The sequence below is a fragment of the Colossoma macropomum genome, unplaced genomic scaffold, assembly GCF_904425465.1.
Source record: "Colossoma macropomum unplaced genomic scaffold, Colossoma_macropomum, whole genome shotgun sequence".
In the NCBI taxonomy this organism is placed as follows: domain Eukaryota; kingdom Metazoa; phylum Chordata; class Actinopteri; order Characiformes; family Serrasalmidae; genus Colossoma; species Colossoma macropomum.
This window is the reverse complement of record NW_023494804.1, coordinates 20369656-20387449: the sequence shown is the minus strand read 5'-3', so window position 1 is coordinate 20387449 and position 17794 is coordinate 20369656. Positions and strand designations below refer to the sequence as shown.

The 17794-nt window shown below is 39.9% G+C and overlaps 2 protein-coding genes across 3 annotated transcripts in view; one reads left to right on the top strand and one right to left on the bottom strand.

The window, feature by feature from the left end:
* Positions 1-617: 617 nt before the first annotated feature.
* On the bottom strand, positions 618-10892 carry snx18b (sorting nexin 18b). Of its 2 annotated transcripts, XR_005008605.1 has the most exons (3): positions 10684-10892; positions 8917-8978; positions 1382-1471 (listed from the first exon to the last, which is right to left on the bottom strand). XR_005008605.1 is itself a non-coding variant. In XM_036594543.1 (2 exons), the coding sequence occupies exons 1-2, from the start codon at positions 6773-6775 to the stop codon at positions 1230-1232; spliced, it is 1698 nt and encodes a 565-aa protein (XP_036450436.1). In that variant the 5' UTR covers positions 6776-6940; the 3' UTR covers positions 618-1229. The 2 variants fall into 2 exon arrangements, 1 of the variants encoding a protein (XP_036450436.1); XM_036594543.1 differs by lacking the exons at positions 8917-8978; positions 10684-10892 and adding an exon at positions 5320-6940 and having other exon boundaries at positions 618-1471.
* Positions 9616-17794, top strand: part of arl15b (ADP-ribosylation factor-like 15b) — a 74362-nt gene continuing 66183 nt past the window's right edge. Inside the window, exon 1 of the mRNA XM_036594544.1 lies at positions 9616-10247. Coding sequence (XP_036450437.1) covers positions 10143-10247 — 105 coding nt within the window. The 5' untranslated portion in view covers positions 9616-10142. The remainder of the gene's footprint in view (positions 10248-17794) is intronic.

Genomic DNA, 17794 nt, shown 5'->3' with positions numbered 1-17794 from the left:
GCTTCAGCAGAGTAGAAACCAACTATAAATCTGAACCTAAAAGTTACTCAAGTTCCATAAAAAGCAACAGCAATGCACTGAATTTTCTTCAGTCAAACTTGTACATCATTTCTACATGACAAAAATAGATTACATCAACACAGTTGTTCATTTATTTATTTATATTCTAAGCCGCTTATGAGTTACGGGGGGTGCCAGAGCCTATGCCAGTGCTCAGTGGGCAGAAAGCAGGAAACACCCTAGACAGGTCGCCAGTCCATCACAGGGCACACAGACATATACATTCACACCTAGGGGCAATTTTAGTCTTCAATTGGCCAGACTGTATGTCTTTGGACTGCGAGAGGAAACCCATGCAGACACAGGAAGAACATGCCAACTGCACACAGAAAGGACACTGGCTCCTCACAATGCAGATAATCCACACATTCAGTGATGTTGAGGTCTGGACTCTGTGGTGGACAGTCCATTGTTTTGAGAACACCAACAGCTTCTTTGTTTGACTTCTAAATTTTCTTCTTTTTTGTGTGTTTCCTTTTCTCAGTGAGGGCTTCTTGACAGCTACACATCCTTTCAGACCCATAGTGCTGAGTTGTCGTCTCACAGTGGAAGGATGGACAGAAACACATTTTTTCAGATCTGAAGCTCATTGATTTTCTCCTCTCTCTCAAAGATGAAAGTACTGTTTATCTGATCTCATTTTCTCTGTATCTTTCGATCATTTTTTGAATCCCAGTTTGGACACTCCTTTTCTTTAACTTTCATTTGACTTTCTCCTTCATTGTGCCAATGAATTATCTTCTATCTAATCTCATCAAAATGTCTCCTGCAAATGTCTCCTGAAAAATGAATAACTTTTACTTAATGGCTGTTTTGACTGCACATAAATGAAGGGTGGTGCACAGTACTTACATGGTAAGTGGACCTGATAAAATGGACAGTGAGTATATATTTTTCATGTAGCAATGATGTACACATTTAAACCAAGTAAATTCATTGTGATTTCTCAATGCGGGAACTCACACATTCTTTACACACACACACATACCACTCATTAAGAATGCAAGCCATCCAATTTTGAGTACTGACTATTCTATTCTTCAATAATTCCATTAAAAACACTGTGACTGTTCTGTCCGTTGTGTTGAACCTACTACATATTTGTTGAGACTTGATCAGGATGCCTGTATATCGGAGCTGATCCAGAATACTGTTTTTTTTTTTTCCTGTTAAGCTTGATCGTACATGTGCAGGGCCTCCTCCAGCTTGCCTGTGATCCGCTGGTAGAATGCGATTTGTTGCTGGAGGTAGTGCTGCATCTGAGCTTTAAAGTCCCGCACACGCGTTCGGTGGAAGTGCTGCATCTCGGCCAGTGTGGCGCAGGAGATGATGTTGCAGCGTTCATTAATCCCAGCAGATCCGTCCTTCTCATCGCCGTGACGCTGGCTCTCCTTCGCTTTGGTCAGGGCTCCTAGTGGGAGGGGGGTAAAGGAAAGGTCAATGGTCAGAGACTACAGGTCCTTTCATTGGGGGGGGGTGTTGTTATGGTATGTAATAATGCAAATTAAAGGTTAGAGTCATATACTCATATACTCTCAGAACAGAAAAGGTCTCAGATATGCTTTCAACACAGGTGTTTGTCCACTTAAGGACACATTATTCGCTACTTTTAACAGAACCAGTGTGTCGAAGGGAAAGTCAAACAATTTTTCAAAATGCCTGCATGATTAAATTGTTAAGATGTAAACAAAGCCATTCAGAACACTTTAATGTTAAATGTGCAGCTCTAGAGACGTGTTCACAGTGGCGGTGATAGGAACCAGACGTCAATGCCTCGAAGAGTTACCTCACAGAAGGCCATTACACATTTTTTTCAGATTTACTACTATGTTACCATGACCAACATTACACATAAAATCTCAGAAGACTCAGTAGATTCTCTGGTCATTTTGGATAGCAAATAAAATGGCTATATTAGACATAGTGACCTCTGGTAAGGTAAGATTCTCCACAATGCATCAGTTCACATCAAACCACTTTGAATGACTTTGTTTACATCTCAATGATCAAACTATGCGTAAAATGTAACTGGAAAATTGGTGTAATTCTCCTTTAACACAGAATTGCTTTTATGCATGTCTTAACGAACAATGGCTTTACTTAACTTTGCTGTGAACACATAGAGAGTAGTAATATCAGAAACCGAAGGGAAGATCAGTGGCCATCTGCATAAAACATCTCAAACTAGCAGTATCGTACAGAGATCTTCATTTATTATGATATGAAGTGCAAAATTTGATCCTAGATCTGATTACTGGGGACATTAAATATGGGCCTGGGGATCAATTTCTTTGAGAAAGAAAGCTGATTTGTGTCAGCTTTGTTTCATATTCTAAAGCACTTTGATTGAGAGATTGTGAGCGATACGCTTGCTGAAGACATGCATATTTCTCTATCATTATGCAGTAGGCTCAGCACAGCCCTGCACAAAACATGCTTTAATACAAGCTTAGCTTAGACCATCTATGAGCTCTGATTTACGGCTTATGGCTCCCTCTGGAATTCAGGCTAAGACGCTTTCAAACTTCAGCCTCCAAGGCATCTTAGAAGGGTCCATGTTGTGGAAAATTTCCCTTGCTTTTTTGAAATAAAAGAGTTTGATATCATATGTAAATAATGTTAAAGTTTCAGAACGGACCACCACACAGTCTGTATATGGAAGCTACGCTGCAGAAAACAGCCCATTTTAGATTCACTGTTTTTGTGATGTCATGTGAACAAACTCATTTAAATCCATCCACCTATTTAGCCTATAGTAGTTTAGTGCCACCCACTCATACTGGAGCTAGAAGGAGGCTGAACTGCTTTTTGACTGAGACACAATACAGGGCAGCCAATCAGAACAGAGCTCATTTAGATACATCAGTCTTAAAGATGCAGTAACCAAAACAGCCTGTTTAACTCTGAGGGATAAAGAGAAGTTGGAAAAATGGTCATATAAAAATTAATTATGACCATTTTTCGTACATAAAAGTACTGTTATAAATGGACCTCGGGAGAAAATTAAATACAAAAAAGTAGGATATGGGCCCTTTAATGTTACCTTATGCTTATCTTATCTTGAGAAAGCACCTTATCTTGGCATTTTAAAGTTTTTTCAAGCCTCAGTAGGGCCTGGATAGCAATGATTTGTGGTTTATAAACATTTAGTCTCACATAAACCACAAAACATGTAAAACGCAAATTAATATGACTGCAGTTCAACTACACTGCAACCATACGACTGAGACAAAGCTGGTCCTTCAGGCAGTCCAGTTGCTGCTGTAGTCTAGAACAGAGACTGATGTCAGATTTGCTGTGTTACTGAAAGCTCATAGCGGGAAATACTACTTTCAATTAGTTTTACAGCAGCCTTTGACACAGCAGTGTTCCTTTTTACAGCAGGGTAGCACAACTCCAGTCCTGAAAAGAAAATCACCAGCACAGTTTGGTGATTTTCATGCTGAAACACATATGATTGCACTAGAGGGCTGGAGCCCAGTACAGTTCAGTAATCAAATTTCCTTGTACAACTTAAAGGACAAGCTTGGCAAAAAACTCAAATTTGCACATTGTTTCCCCTTACTCCAAATGTAGACCATGAGCCAAGACATGCCTGGCCTCTAAAGTTTGGCTTCTGAAGTTTTGCAATGGAGATACGAGGCTAATGTAGCTAAGTTATGTAAACAAATTAGCGCTGTTCAAACTGCAGGCCTAAATCATCACAGACTGGAGTTCAACCATGTCAAGTTGTTAAGTACACTCAAATAGACTTGCTTATGTGGCTTCTGACATTATATGACATACTGTTATCCATAAACATGAACAAAAGCATGCTGCGCAGCTAAAAGCAGTAGTATTAGTTTAGTTAACTTGGAGCTTCAATATTGTCCATACTTTTAGATAACAGTACGTCATACAGTATCAGAAACTATAGGGTAACTTGGGGGGAAGTTAGTTAGAAAAGCCTCTCAGGGTAAGATGTTCCTGCACTCAGTTTCCTCTATGGAAGAAATGATGGGGCCTAATCTGATCCCGACATGTATACTAAATAGCTATTGTCTAATTAGATCAGATATTTCATTTGGATCACTGCATTCCTAGGATTTACTCCTTGGAAATATTTCTGGTCATTTAGTCTGTTATTCATGTCTTTGGATATTAGTGGTCTATGTGTTTATATGAAGTTGTACAAGGAAATTTGTTTAAAAACACAGGGTTGAGGAAAGTTAAATGCAAAGTTAGGCCTTTAGTAAGATGTGGGTAAGATGTCTCATGCATATTTTGCATACTGCCCTAGAAATCTTACATAATTAAATTTTCATCATGAAGGCACAGAATTGTTTACTGGAGTTTCACTGGCTGGCTAGCATTTTGGACTTAAAAATTAAATGTTGAATACTACTGCTTTGTCAATAATAACAGTAATAACAACATTAAATTAATTTACAGAATATGCCCCAATCACGGGGCAGGATGGCCCTTTTTAAGATTTTCTTTTCTGTGTTATAGAAACAAAATTGACTGCTGTTCTAGTTAATTTCACATACCTATGAATAGAATTATGCATCATCATCATCATCCTGTACACGCTAAACTCATACACAGATATGACTGAGCTTTACAGTAAATGGACACTGTTCTGGATGTTTCACCAAACATGTCTTGGCTGATCAGCTACATTTGGAGTCAGGGGGAAATGTGTACATTTTATCCAACATTTATTACTGATCTCCTGACTTTAACAGTCAAGCAGACTATAATCTAGTAATTTCATTATAAAAAAAAAGTTTGGACACCACATGTAATATACAGTCATATGCAAAAGTTTGAGCACCCCCTGGTTAAACTATGTGTTCTGTTGATTTTCGAAGTTAACACTTCCTCTATAGAGAACACACTAAAATATGGCATTTGTCTGCAAATCTTAGCACACAATTTCTATTTGTTTGTTGAGTTTGACATATTGGAAAAATAATAAAACAAAACGTGCCATAACTTTGGCAAAGGCCACATTTTATGTTTTTTTGGTCTCCAAATATGTCAAACACAGCATATAAACAGCAACTGTATATTCAAATGTGCAGAAATGTGTTCTCTTTAGAGGATGTGTTATCTTCTTTTCACTTAGAAAACCTACAAACCATATAATTTAACCAGGAGCGCCCATATGACTGTACGAACTGACACGGTGACCTCTTGACCTAAATTGAGCAGTGCAGGCTTTGAACAGACACACCAGTAGAAACAAGCAGAAAATCTCCCAAAAAGGTCCCAAACCTTTCTGAACGTGGATGATGTCAGGAAAGTTTGCCAGATGTCCTTGATAAATGGCTAAAAGATCTGACACTGGCTCCAAGTCCTGACGGGGCTGGTCTGCAAAGTAGTCCCCGACGGCCTCGTAGGCCTGCGCGGTGAAGGCCATTGCCTGGTTCAGCTTGAGGGAGTACTCCTGCTGGTCCAGTTCAAATGCCTGACCTAGAAGCTGGAAGGCCTGCCCAACTCTCTGATACTCCTTCCTAAAGCCAGTCACTTGCTTTCTGGCGAACTCGCCCAGGGTGACGTTGACCTGCGCCAGGCTCTCGTCCATTTTCTTGGCGAAGGCTTTGAAGCCGTCCACCTTGCTCTCCACATCCTGCAGGTCAAGAGGGACGGCCGGTGGTATGATTGTGAGGAAGAAGTTGGCGCCCACCAAGCAGTCTCTTTCGGCCTTGCGCTTGCCCTGCTTCCACGCTTTCTCGTCGTTGCTGCTGCAGGTCAGAAAGTGCTGGAAGACGTCACAGCGGGACAGCACAGGGTGAGTCGTCATGTGATTCATCCACCATATCAGGCCCTTCCTGCGCTTGGAGATGAAGTCCTCCTCGAAGCGGCCAGTGGCCTGCTTCTCGGGTAGATGGGGCACCGAAATGACGGGGAACCTTTCCACCAGCCTCGCATAGAGCCAGTCAAAGTGCTTGTAGCGCCTGTTCACCTGGCTTTGCGTGTGGCTGGGGGTCAGTCCGTAGGACATATAGCTCTTCATCCCTTTGAACTTGGTCTGCTTGGTGGGGTCGTCAATGCTGCACGTGAACGGACGTGGATTCTCCTGCCACTCTGGTCCAAACTGGCCCATCACTACACGTATTTTGTCCTCCTCTCTCACAATCCCAGAGGCTTCACCCAGAACGAACGCTTCTCCACCAGATTTGACGAACGTGGAGAACCGATTGAGGTTCCTGCCCACTGTGGCCGAGCTCCTGGACTGCTGGGCACTTCCACGTCGAGGTGAAGCAGGATAGGTAGAGGAGGAGGAGGACGCTAGGGCACTGCCACCTTTGCCTGGCGCCCCACGTGGCTCGTCCGCAGCGGCCGGACCTTCGTCCCAGTCGTCGTCCCAGTCTTCATCACTGCCTTGGCTGGTGGATTGATAGGAATAAGTAGGGTAACCCCGTGTAGGGGTGGATTCGGTGGACGTATCCCCTTGCTGAGCACTTCTTTGATAGGAATAGTCTGCTCCAGCAGCATAGCTAGAATGGTATGCATCTCCATTGCCTTGTACTGATAGTCCTTTACCACTACTAAGTATCTCCACATAGGATGCTGGGAAGAGTCCTGACTCACCCCTGCTGTTGGTTCCTTCCAGCCAGCCGTCGACAACGTCTTCGCTGTACAGCGTTAAAAGTTCGTTTTCCACCACGGATATCTCCCCTGGGTTTTCAGAGACGAAGTCATATAAAGCTCTCGCCCTGAGCGCCATAGCTAGTTTGGAGACGTGGGAGTCTGAAGCTCTGTGGCTAAAGTTTCCTCTCACCGTGGACTACTCGGAAACTTTTTTTTAGTAATTCTGGAGTTCGTACGGTCCACGCAGCCTCGTCGAAAATGATCTGCAGTCGATTATTTCGGCATATTAACGCGTTTTATAGCGGTTCAGCAGCAGAAGTTGAGTTTTGGGCTCGTCTTTCTCCTCTTCTCTGCCTCCTCTCGCTGTATGCAGTCTATGGCCGTAAGCCTGAGTAATCGAGGGTGGAGCCATGCAGTACCACAGTGATCAGCCCGGCTGCATAGAAAACCCAAATGCACTTCGATTGAGTGCACCGAGTTCTTTATGTGCGTAGAGATACGTTTAAACAATGGAAGAGGTTCGATTTTTCACGTTTTCTTATTTAGCTTAACAGGTAAGGGGAGGCTATGAAAGGGCCCATCCCCTACATTTGTTGTGTTAAGTTCATGCATAGATATGATTGAGCTTTACAGTAAATGGACACTGTTCTGGACGTTTCCCCATTTTCTCCTATTAGCAAGGACACCAAACATGTCTTGGCTGATCAGCTATATTTGGAGCCAGGGGAAAATGTGTGCATTTTAATTTTTTATCTACTGACTTTAAAAGTCAAACAGACTATAATTTAGTAGTTTCTTTTTTTTTTTTTAATATACAGTTGTATGCAAAAGTTTGGGCACCCCTGGGTCAAACTACATGCTCTGTTGATTTTCAAAGTGAAAAGAAGTTCACACTTCCTCTACAGAGAACACACTAAAATATGGCACACTCAAGACACTTTGTGTGATTATAAGTACCAAAATGGTTCTATGTACAGTCGTATGCAAATACAATACACAACGCATACACAATAAGTTAACACATTCTCTACAGTGAACACATTCCTGCACATGTTAGTGCTCAATTTCTATTTATTTGCTTATATTAAAAAGAACATAACACATTAAATGATTCATCAAATACATCTGGAATCAAAACACCTGGTAAACCTCTAGAGGCCTTTACACTGTGATATCAACCCATCAGGAAAACAAACAACACCATTAATTTTTACTTTTTTAAAGAGTGTATAAGTCTTTTTAAGATTATGCAACAGTTTTTTCATCAGTGAAGAACCACTTGACCACACAAAGAACATTCATGCAATCAGGCGGTTCTTTGAGTGTCACGGTTACCATTACATTTATGAAAGAGACCTTGAAGAACCACTCTTTTTAAGGGTGAACCAAAACCGATCATAATTCATTTTTACAACTTCTCTTTATCACTTAGAATTAAACAGGCTGTTTTTGTTACTGTGCCTTTAAGACTGATATATGTGAATGAGCTCTGATCTGATTGGCTGCAGACCAGGCTGAAACAGTACTTATAAGTTCAGCATAAATGGGCGGGGCTAAACTTCTGTTGGCTGAATAAGCAGAAATATGTAAACCTGAAAAAACAGTGAATTCGTGATTTTGTGTTTGGTGTTCATATATGGACTGTATAGAGTGGGAGGTTATGGGTAATTTTGAAACCGCAACAATGTTTACATACTACACCAAACTTTTGAAAAAGTAAATAATAAAAACAAAGAAAAACTCAATTTTTCAGGGTATTGGCCCTTTAAAGAGAAGATATTAGAACTTTTATTCGTAAGTGTGCATGTAATAGACTCAGGACTGTGTTTAATCCCCCCACACAAGCAGAACCTTGTTTTTCCTGCACAGAGCATGAAATCTAGACATGCTGTTGATGATAAATAAAAAGCTCCAATGCTCCATATATTCCGTTACACACACAGATGACTCTTCTTTCAGTAAAATAATGTCTCCAGCAATTAGCTACCACAACCCACAAGTATAAACATATCCAGTACAAAAAACCCTGGAACTTCTTAGTACTTCTTAATACATCCAATATCTACCAGCATTAGAACTGAAGTGTGTTAGGCTCTATTTTTCTACTTTTGGATCCTTTTGGTCTGAAATAAAATGCTTAAGCTCAAAGTAAAAGCTGTGCGCAACAGTAAAGCAGTCCAGGAGCAGAACTAATACAACAGAATTAAATTAAACCCAGAAATTAGAGGAAAAAGGAATTAGTGAGTACACAAAACTGAAGAAATATATTTGACTTACTTGGCTATGCTTGGCTATGTCTCTGCAGTAGACACTGCTACCCACGGTTCCTATCACCACTACTGTAAAGAAATGTGTTACTCAGTTAATTTCAGTACAATCATCATCAGTACATCATTTCAAATCAAACCACTTTGAATGACTTTGTTTACATCTCAACTATTGAATTCTGAAATTTTGGAAAATCAGTGTAGTTCCCCTTCAGTAACTAATCAACTACTCTAGTACTCAACTGTGAATATGACCTACTGAACACAACTTACCAGCTATTGTTTATTGTACATTTGTTCGTTTTATAGAATTTCCATTTTGGCAATGTTTGTTAACATGTTATTCTAACTGAACAAACAAGGTATTGATAGATATAATAAAAACTGTAAACTTTTTAGGCAAGAGTTGTGTTATGATGCAGTCATAGCATTGTAACTACGATTTTTTAACAATTTTAGTGGACTTTTATTCTACGACAGGACCTCTTCATACTGGTTGTTCAGTGTGATAAGACAACACCTCCCCTACTAATAACAACAAAACAAAACAAACAAACAAAAAGCAAGAGGGTCAAACGCTTAATATTCATATTGACCAGTAGATGTCGCCACAAAATAGATATAAATGCCACCTATTAGTTCCGTCTCGTCACAGGCGAAGAACCTCACAGCTGGTAGTGATGCTGGATCACGTGATTACGACAAAGATAGTTCGTAAAACGAGAGTGTACAACGTTAGGCGAGTGAGTTAGGAGCAGTTACTACGACTACACCGTAACAGTGTTTTAAACATTCCTTTTCTCATACTAGTTCGTATGTTTTCATTGTGGACACGTTTCCTTGTCGTGTGAAGTGTGGAAATGATGTTATACAGCGGTTTGTTTTGCGAGAAGTCACCCGCGACGCCATGTTGAGTCCTTGTTTTTGGATTATCTGTGGCCCGGCTAGCAGATTAGCCCGGTGTAACGGCTGTAACGAGTACTCGTTGGCTTTTTCCTCGTCAGACTGTGTGTGGATTCAAACTAAAAAAGAAAACTAAATGAGGGCGATGTGTGCGAATGTACAAGAAGACTGAGGGACTACTACGTTTAGGTTTACACATCAGAGGGCGGTACAGAAACAGTGAGTGAGTAAGCGAAGCACTGCTAGCCCTGTTAGCTGGTTATTATTTTGAGGGAGCTTTATTAAGTCTTTTTCCTACCGGAGAGGCGGGGAATCCAAAGCCACAGTTTTTGGATGCATTCGCTTTACGCCAACAATTCATTTGCCAACCTGCTTCGTCCGGGATTTCACTTTTCTGGAGACAACAACAAGCTGTCGAGGCATTACATGGATTATCTGGTAAAGTGTTTACTAATGTTTTTTATGTGGTTAAAGTTGGCTTCCTATTTTACAGCTTCTTGTTCAATATTTTCCCGTTCCACCTTAAATGTGCATCAGTTATATTCTGTCGCCTGAGGCATTAGACTGTAACTGCTACACATTTAAGGTGGAACGGGTAAATTCGAATAAGAGGCTGGCGAATTAGAAGCCGTCTCACGTTTCAGGTTAAGGTGACTAGCTCGCTAACTAGCTAGGCTAAAATTGGTTAAACCTGGTCCCGTTTTAACGGGTTTTAACGTTATTAGGCAGCATTGTTCGGTTATGAGGTGATTTAATGTCACCAAACCGCAATACTGCTTAAGTACGGTCTGACTAGTGTAAGTGTGACTGCATTTGGTGATCACCACATTTGCCATAATGTGTAAAACAAACACAAGCAAGGACTTAACGTTACCTCTCTGTTGTGGTCTGTTTTGCTTTCAAACAGAGGTGAGCTCTTGCTGAATATCCGCACTGGGACAGATTAGATGTTGTGTAATTTGAAGTAGGTTTTCAGACCGGCCAAACAGCTAATAATAACTTTTTATTATTAAATATCTAATAATAGCTAATTATTTTACAGCTCATGACATATTGGTGTGGTGCTTGGAAAGTCTGCCTTGCTCTGTTCTGTTTTTATAGCACTACTTCTTGCACCCATAATTACTATGTAAGATAAGCATAATCATTTTTTTTCATTCAGAGTGACCAGGATTGCACTTTACATAACAGTTCTTCTGCAAGTCAAGGTCCTTTGGGAATGCACATTCATTGGAGTTATGTCACTGATCTCGTTGGAGCTACCAAAATCTAGTTTGGGCTTCTGACTTTGGAGCCCCTGAATATTAAAGGGGAGTTCCACCAATTACTGATCATTTCTGCCTAATTAAACGGCTAAGATTATTCAGAGTGGTTTGATATGAAATACTCTGTTCTAGAGAAACTTACCGAGTCAGAATTGTTCACAGAATTGGACAAACTGAGGAATTTAACAGCTCTGAAGGCTTCCTCACAGAAAATTATTATATGGAATGGTTAAGAATACACTGCCTGATGTCTGGCACATTTGTTTAACAGTAGTTTTGTGATGACATTTTTTAAACCATTAAACACATTTTAAACCATTTATTCTAGTCCATACATGGTGAAGGGATACATATCTATGTTTGTATTGTAGACATTGTGACCCCAGGTTCCTGTCACCACCACTGTAAAGAAATCTGCGCCGGTACATTTCTCTGCAAATAATCTCACATCAAACCACCCTGAATGAGTTTGTTTGTATCTTAACTGCTGAATTATTAAGAAATTTTGAAGAATTGGCGGAATTCCCCTTTAAAGATTAATCACTTTTTGGCACCATCCCCTTTTCTTTAAAATCACATGGATTACATAGCCCTGTCATGCTCTTTCCTCTTTTTGCACATCTGTAGACTTGACGTTAATGGAAGTTTGCTTACACACCACCTAAACTGAGTCAGCGATATTGGGTAGGTTTTTCAGAAACGTCATGGTTCACAGATCACCGCAAGATGATAGAGCAGCTATCGCTCCCAGCACTTTGTCTAATGATAAAGATGGGTTTAACACAATGATGTGTTTGGGAAACTAAGACTTGAGACGTAAGGTTTACGTAGTGAAGCACAGAGCAGTGTGTAGGTATGAGCAGTGTTTGTATTTTACTGTTGAAATGCTGGATCATGTTTCTCAAAGATTTTATTGTGTGAAATAATTTTTTCAAAGTGGTACTGTTTTTTTTTCCCCTACTTTACAGTGGTTTAGTGCTTTGGTGCTTTAGAAAGACTAGAGAGTGAAAGACCACAATAGATATTGCATAGGTTATATGATCAGTCAAAGGTGTTTAAAATATCCCATTTTTAATGTTGAGATGTAAAATACAGGCTTCATTTATATAGTGCGGAGCAGGGCTGCCCTGAGTATGACCCACGGGACACAGTTGACCTGCCTGAAAGTTACCCAAACCCCATCCCTTCACCCACTGAGTGAACAAACATTTATACTAAATGTAGAACTGTGTTTTAGTAACAAGATATGTTTTGAAAAACTTGATTTGGAACCTACACTCTTAAAAAGGATGGTTCTGTAAGGGTTCTTTAGTAAAGAAAATGGTTCTATAAAGAACCATGAACACTCACAGAACCCTTTGCACGATTAAAGGGTTCTTTTCATCAAAAAAGAGTTCTTCAGATTGATAGGGAACATGCTGTACATGGTTCTATGTAGAACCTTTTTGAAAAGGGTTTCATATAGCACCCAAATAAAAGAACGCTTTTGGGTGCTATATAGAACCTTTTTCAAAAAGGTTCCACGCAAAGGGTTCTTTAAGTGAAGAACCATTATTTTCAAGCATGTACCTACCTTCTTTTTGGTATATGGTTTTATTATGGGTTTGGGCCTCCTGGACTACAGCTAAATATAAGTAGTACTCATATAAGAATAAGCCTATAATATAGATTTATACATGTCATGTTAAAGCTAATAACCTTGTATAGCCTCTAACCTAAAATCACCAGCTTTTTTCTAGGAATCACTCAGTTGTGTGGGGTGATTAAAGGCCACCTAGAGTCCATGTGGGCTCGTTACTCTGCTGTTTTCTTTGGGATGTCGTGGTCAGTACTCTTAGAATAGAACCATTTCCTCAAGAAACACAGCTGGAATAAGACCTGGAAGTGCTGGCCTTAACCAGAAGGAGTTGATTTAGGAACATGCCTAATTGTTAAAGTACCTGTGTCCTCAAAAATTCCCCTGATAGCTGTGGATAAATGAGGACAAGTGCCTGCTGCACATTCCTCATTAGTTTGTGAATTCCTGTGACCATTGTACAGTGCTCTTTATACAGGGTGGAACAATTCACAGAATGAATAATTTGGTTTAATACAATATGGTGGTGTCTCGAGTCAATCTGATTTTCCATGTAAGGAGTGCCTGAAGAAAAAGTGCCTTATGTTAATATGTTCAGTTTATTGGAAAGTTGTGGAACTGCAGTATTTGAGACAGTTCTGTTCATTCAGGCTGGTTAATTAGCAGCATGTAGTGCCCTGAGCCAATACACTAGCTATGATAACACAGCACAATGCAAAACAGAATATTTGGCCAGTATATTTACTAAGGATGCACTGATAAAAGAATTGTGGGCCAATGCTGAGATCTGATGTTTGTCTTGTTCATAACTACTGATGTTGAAACCTAAACATTTTTAAAACGAAGACATGGGAACTACATTTACCTGGAGTAGCATTACGGAGAAATAAAACATGTAGTTCTATCAGGTTATAAATGCAGTAAAATAAATAAAATGCAGCGCATCACCTAAATGTTCTGCTTTTCTGAGTACGCTTAATGCGTCATCACATATCATGTTGAAATATTAGTCAAATCTAAACCTTTGTCTGATGCCGGTACTTAATTTTTAAACAATAATCTGCCAATACCAATATGATTCCGATATCATGGTGCATCTCTAATATTCAGTGCTGCTGTTTATGTTTCTGCTGGTTGGACGAATGTTTTTCCACACATTTCTGGGTAATCGGACAATGGGTGGCGGGGGTGAAATGTTGTGTTAAGTTTGCTTGAGCATCACACCTAAAGGTAAAATTCAAAATAGCTGCATGAAAGTTTATATTTGCAGTTGATCTGCTGAGGACTGGAACAACAGGAAGTTACCCACAGGAAGCCATAGCCTTTAGCATTTGCTATTTGAGTGCCATTTCTATTTTTATGTGGAACAAACCAGTGTAAGTTTAATGAAGTATGTGAGCTATCTGGCTTTTATGATGGCTGAACAAGCTTATCAGTAACAGTCTTCTTATCTTATGATGCGTGATCATATAAACTGGTTTAGCCTGACGAAGCCTAAACCAGTCATGCCTTAGTCTGTATACATGCAAACTCGTCACCTTTTGATCCTTACCTTGAGAGCATCTGCAAATTACATCGCAAATAGCAATCATCGGGGTCCAAGCACGACGTGCCATTTTGGAACACGAATAATAGGCCTCTATTTACAAAAGATGTACGGTTTTAAAGGAAGATTCCTGCACATGCAACATTGAATAGAATTTCAACATTTGTTTAAATTTTTGTTGTTGTTTGTTGAAAACAACACAGTTTGAAAGGGTTTTGTATGTTTCTAGTGTTTTCTCTGCTCACCCACCGTGGGATTATCGGATATGTGGAAATTTCCATATAATTTCATCAGCAACCTTGTCGGCCTGATGTTTGTGTGCTCTACAGGTGAATGGAAAAAGAGCGCTCGTGGCTCCCAGTGTGAATTTCCTTCCCAATCAAACAGGTGGAGCCTGCCCTGTGTGGCTGGCACCTCTTTGTATTCATTTTTCTTCATGCTCGGTGGATGTTCAGGGGCATGTGTTATTGTGTTTTTGTTCAACATTCATACTGGTCATTCCCTTCCATACCGCAAGTCTTTTTATTACTGAAGCCAAAACCAGGGTTCGCTGCAGCTGGCAGGCCAGCTTTTAGAGCTGCAATAACAGAGACTTTTAAACAACGGCCATACCCCCCACGAAAATGGTAAATATGTCTGTTTACCAAACTCTCTGTTAGTAAACACAGAGCCTGTCCTGGAGTGACACTGGTGCTGATTCAGCAGAAACAGAGAAATAGAAGGCCTCTCTTTCTGTTTGATGATGAAATTAGCTGCAGTTTAGTTCAAGCTGTGTTTTAGACCAAAGGGATATTGAGTGTAAACATGTGCTCGCTTTGGCCTGTGAGGTTTAGGTTTATCATCACAGTTTCACTGGCTTCTTCTGATGCCCTGAGCATTTAGATACATCAGCAATGTTCCTCGTGTTCTTTCACAATTGTTTTGTCTCTTTAGTCCATTATTTATTTTTGTATGAAAAGTGAAACAGGCTTCAGAGGCTTGTTGTACTGTTATTACGTCAACGGTCAGATGTCAGCAGGCAAAGGAGCAGCTTAGACTGTCCTCAGTTGACATTAGATCAAGGCAAGAGGAAATATGTGGTCATATGTAAATGTGAAATTCAATATCACAGTATTTTCCAGATATATGACAGTATGACATCAGATGATATTTTTGTGTGCATTAATGAAGTTAATGATCCCAGTTTTTCTAAATGCTGCTACTTTAAGCTTAAAACATACCTTACAAACCTGACATAAGTTGTTTTGAATGAACGATTTTTAGAGTTGCAGTTCTTATTTTGGCCTACATTATCAACGCTGTTGTCTTACCAAGGTTTAAGTGATGAATTTAACCCATTAATATGAATCTTATGAACTGCCTGTCGATGACTTTGATCAATCAGAAGCAGCCGAACACTCTTGTGCTGCGTACATGACAATGCAACTAACAGTCTGGTGCACTGTGTTCAATGTTAAAGTCTTAAGCAAGAAAATATGGATAGGCTGGTGTTCTTGGTCAAAATAACCAGCGTGGACTTTAGTTTAAAGACATTAATCACAATTTAAATTGCAGTTGAAATATTGGTCAAAAAAATTGCACTTAATACTTCCCCACATAGTTTTGCCTCTCTTATAACACCAGATTATATACTTTTTTTGATACACTGAGCAGGTTAAGGCTGTCGCAGTAAAGTATATCAGTAATTGGTTAATCTTAACAATAAAGATTGACTAAAGATTGAACAATAACATACTCTGAAAAACATAACAGAAAAAAAAACACTGTGACAGAAAAGGCTCAAAAACTATTGCCATGTTTTGAGCATTTAAGGTTCTGTCATTTTTGGACTCGAGGTGACAAAGAGCATCCAACCTCATTAAAGTTTATCAAAATTGTCCTGAAATCAGAATTAACAAATTTTTATGTTTTTAGTTATGTTTTTAGTTAATGCCCCGACTGGCGACCTGTCTTCCGCCCAATGACCGCTGGGTTAGGCTCCAGCTCCCCCCGTGACCCAGAAGGATCAGTGGTTTAGAAAAAGTGTGTGTGTGTGTGTGTGTGTGTGTGTGTGGTTTATGCCCCTGATCAAAATAAATACATTTAATCATGTCATGCCATTGCTGATTTTTGGCTGTGTTACTGTACACTAGTGGGCAGAGAACAATAATATTAACTGATAATATCATGTTTCACATCCCCCTTCCGCCACTCCCAACTATCAGCGAGTGAAAACATTCAGCTAGCCCAGAGAACGTCCTTGTTACTGCATTTAACTTGGTAGTATGTCACAGTGCTTGAGGACAATGCATTATGTATTCCAATTCACATTCACTTCTATTAGTCTTCTCTATGAGTTTGTGGTAGTGTTTCTTAAACTGCTGGTCGGGACGCAGTCTGGTTCACAGACACGTTTGTCAGGGGTCGCCACATGGGGAATGTGGATCCCTGCGTTTGCCTGAATAAGACCAGAGAGACGGCTTTAAGGCTTTTTTTAACAGGCAAAAAAATTGCAGATCAAATTTTGAAAATGTGCATATTAATACAGTCTTTCGCTTCCAGTCTGAAACTGCTGGACTACAATGCTGTGTAAGATTTTGAATGGAGCCTGTTGGATTTTCTGCCATGTACAAATGAAATAATTAGCAGATTAGACCAATCAGAGTTGGTTCATCCTGCTGTCAAGGTTAGTCCTGTAAGTTTAGTCGCTCTAGGAGTGACATTAGCTAAAAGAAACATAACTTCACTGTTACAACTGTTCAGTAAAACTGTTTCTTGGGCTACAAGTGCGGATAGTACAATAAATACAATAAGTGCTTTTGTAATACAGTGAATACATCATCAAATGTTGGTTTGCAATATCAGCTAAATCCAAATGGACCAAGATGAGTAGAAATGGGAGGGAGGTGGAGCTGATGGTTTTTCAGAGCAGTTGAGTAAAACATTTAGTTTTGTAATACTTTTCTTTTTGGGTTCCAAATTTTCTCATTTGGGTCCTTTGGTTGAAAAAAATTCGGTTTAAGATTTGAGCATGTCTATGTTTTGCTGATGGATATGTATATGCCAGGTTTTGCTATGCCATACTTTATAACCAAGCCAACACATGCGCTATCAGTTGCATACCTGTGCATTGGCACGCTACCCACAAAAATGTTCCTGCTTTGTGATGTGTTTCAGTTTTAAAATGAAAACTGTTGGCCTCTACAGAGAGTCAGGGAAATACCAGCAAAAGTAATGACTTGCTACATTTAGCCCTTTGAAATGTGTTTATCACTGAAACTTATACCATGATGACAATATGATTTATGATACGCTTAATCATACACTCATACAGCTTGCATACTTGAAAAAGTAACTGATTACAAGAATTTAAAAGAGAGTGTTAATGGTATGTTAGTTGTTACTACAAAAAAAAATAATCTAGGTGTTCTAATGCATTGCCCCCAACACCGCTGACGCATTCTGTTCTTGTGTAGGCGACAGGCTGAGACCGGAGTGCGTCTTCAAGCAGTTTTATTGCTTGTCACCTCTGCTCCAGGCCTCGCACTAGGCTGCATGGAATCTAGCCTACATTGGCCTTGTTCAGGCATGTTCTCTCACGTTACAGGCGGCAAGGAGA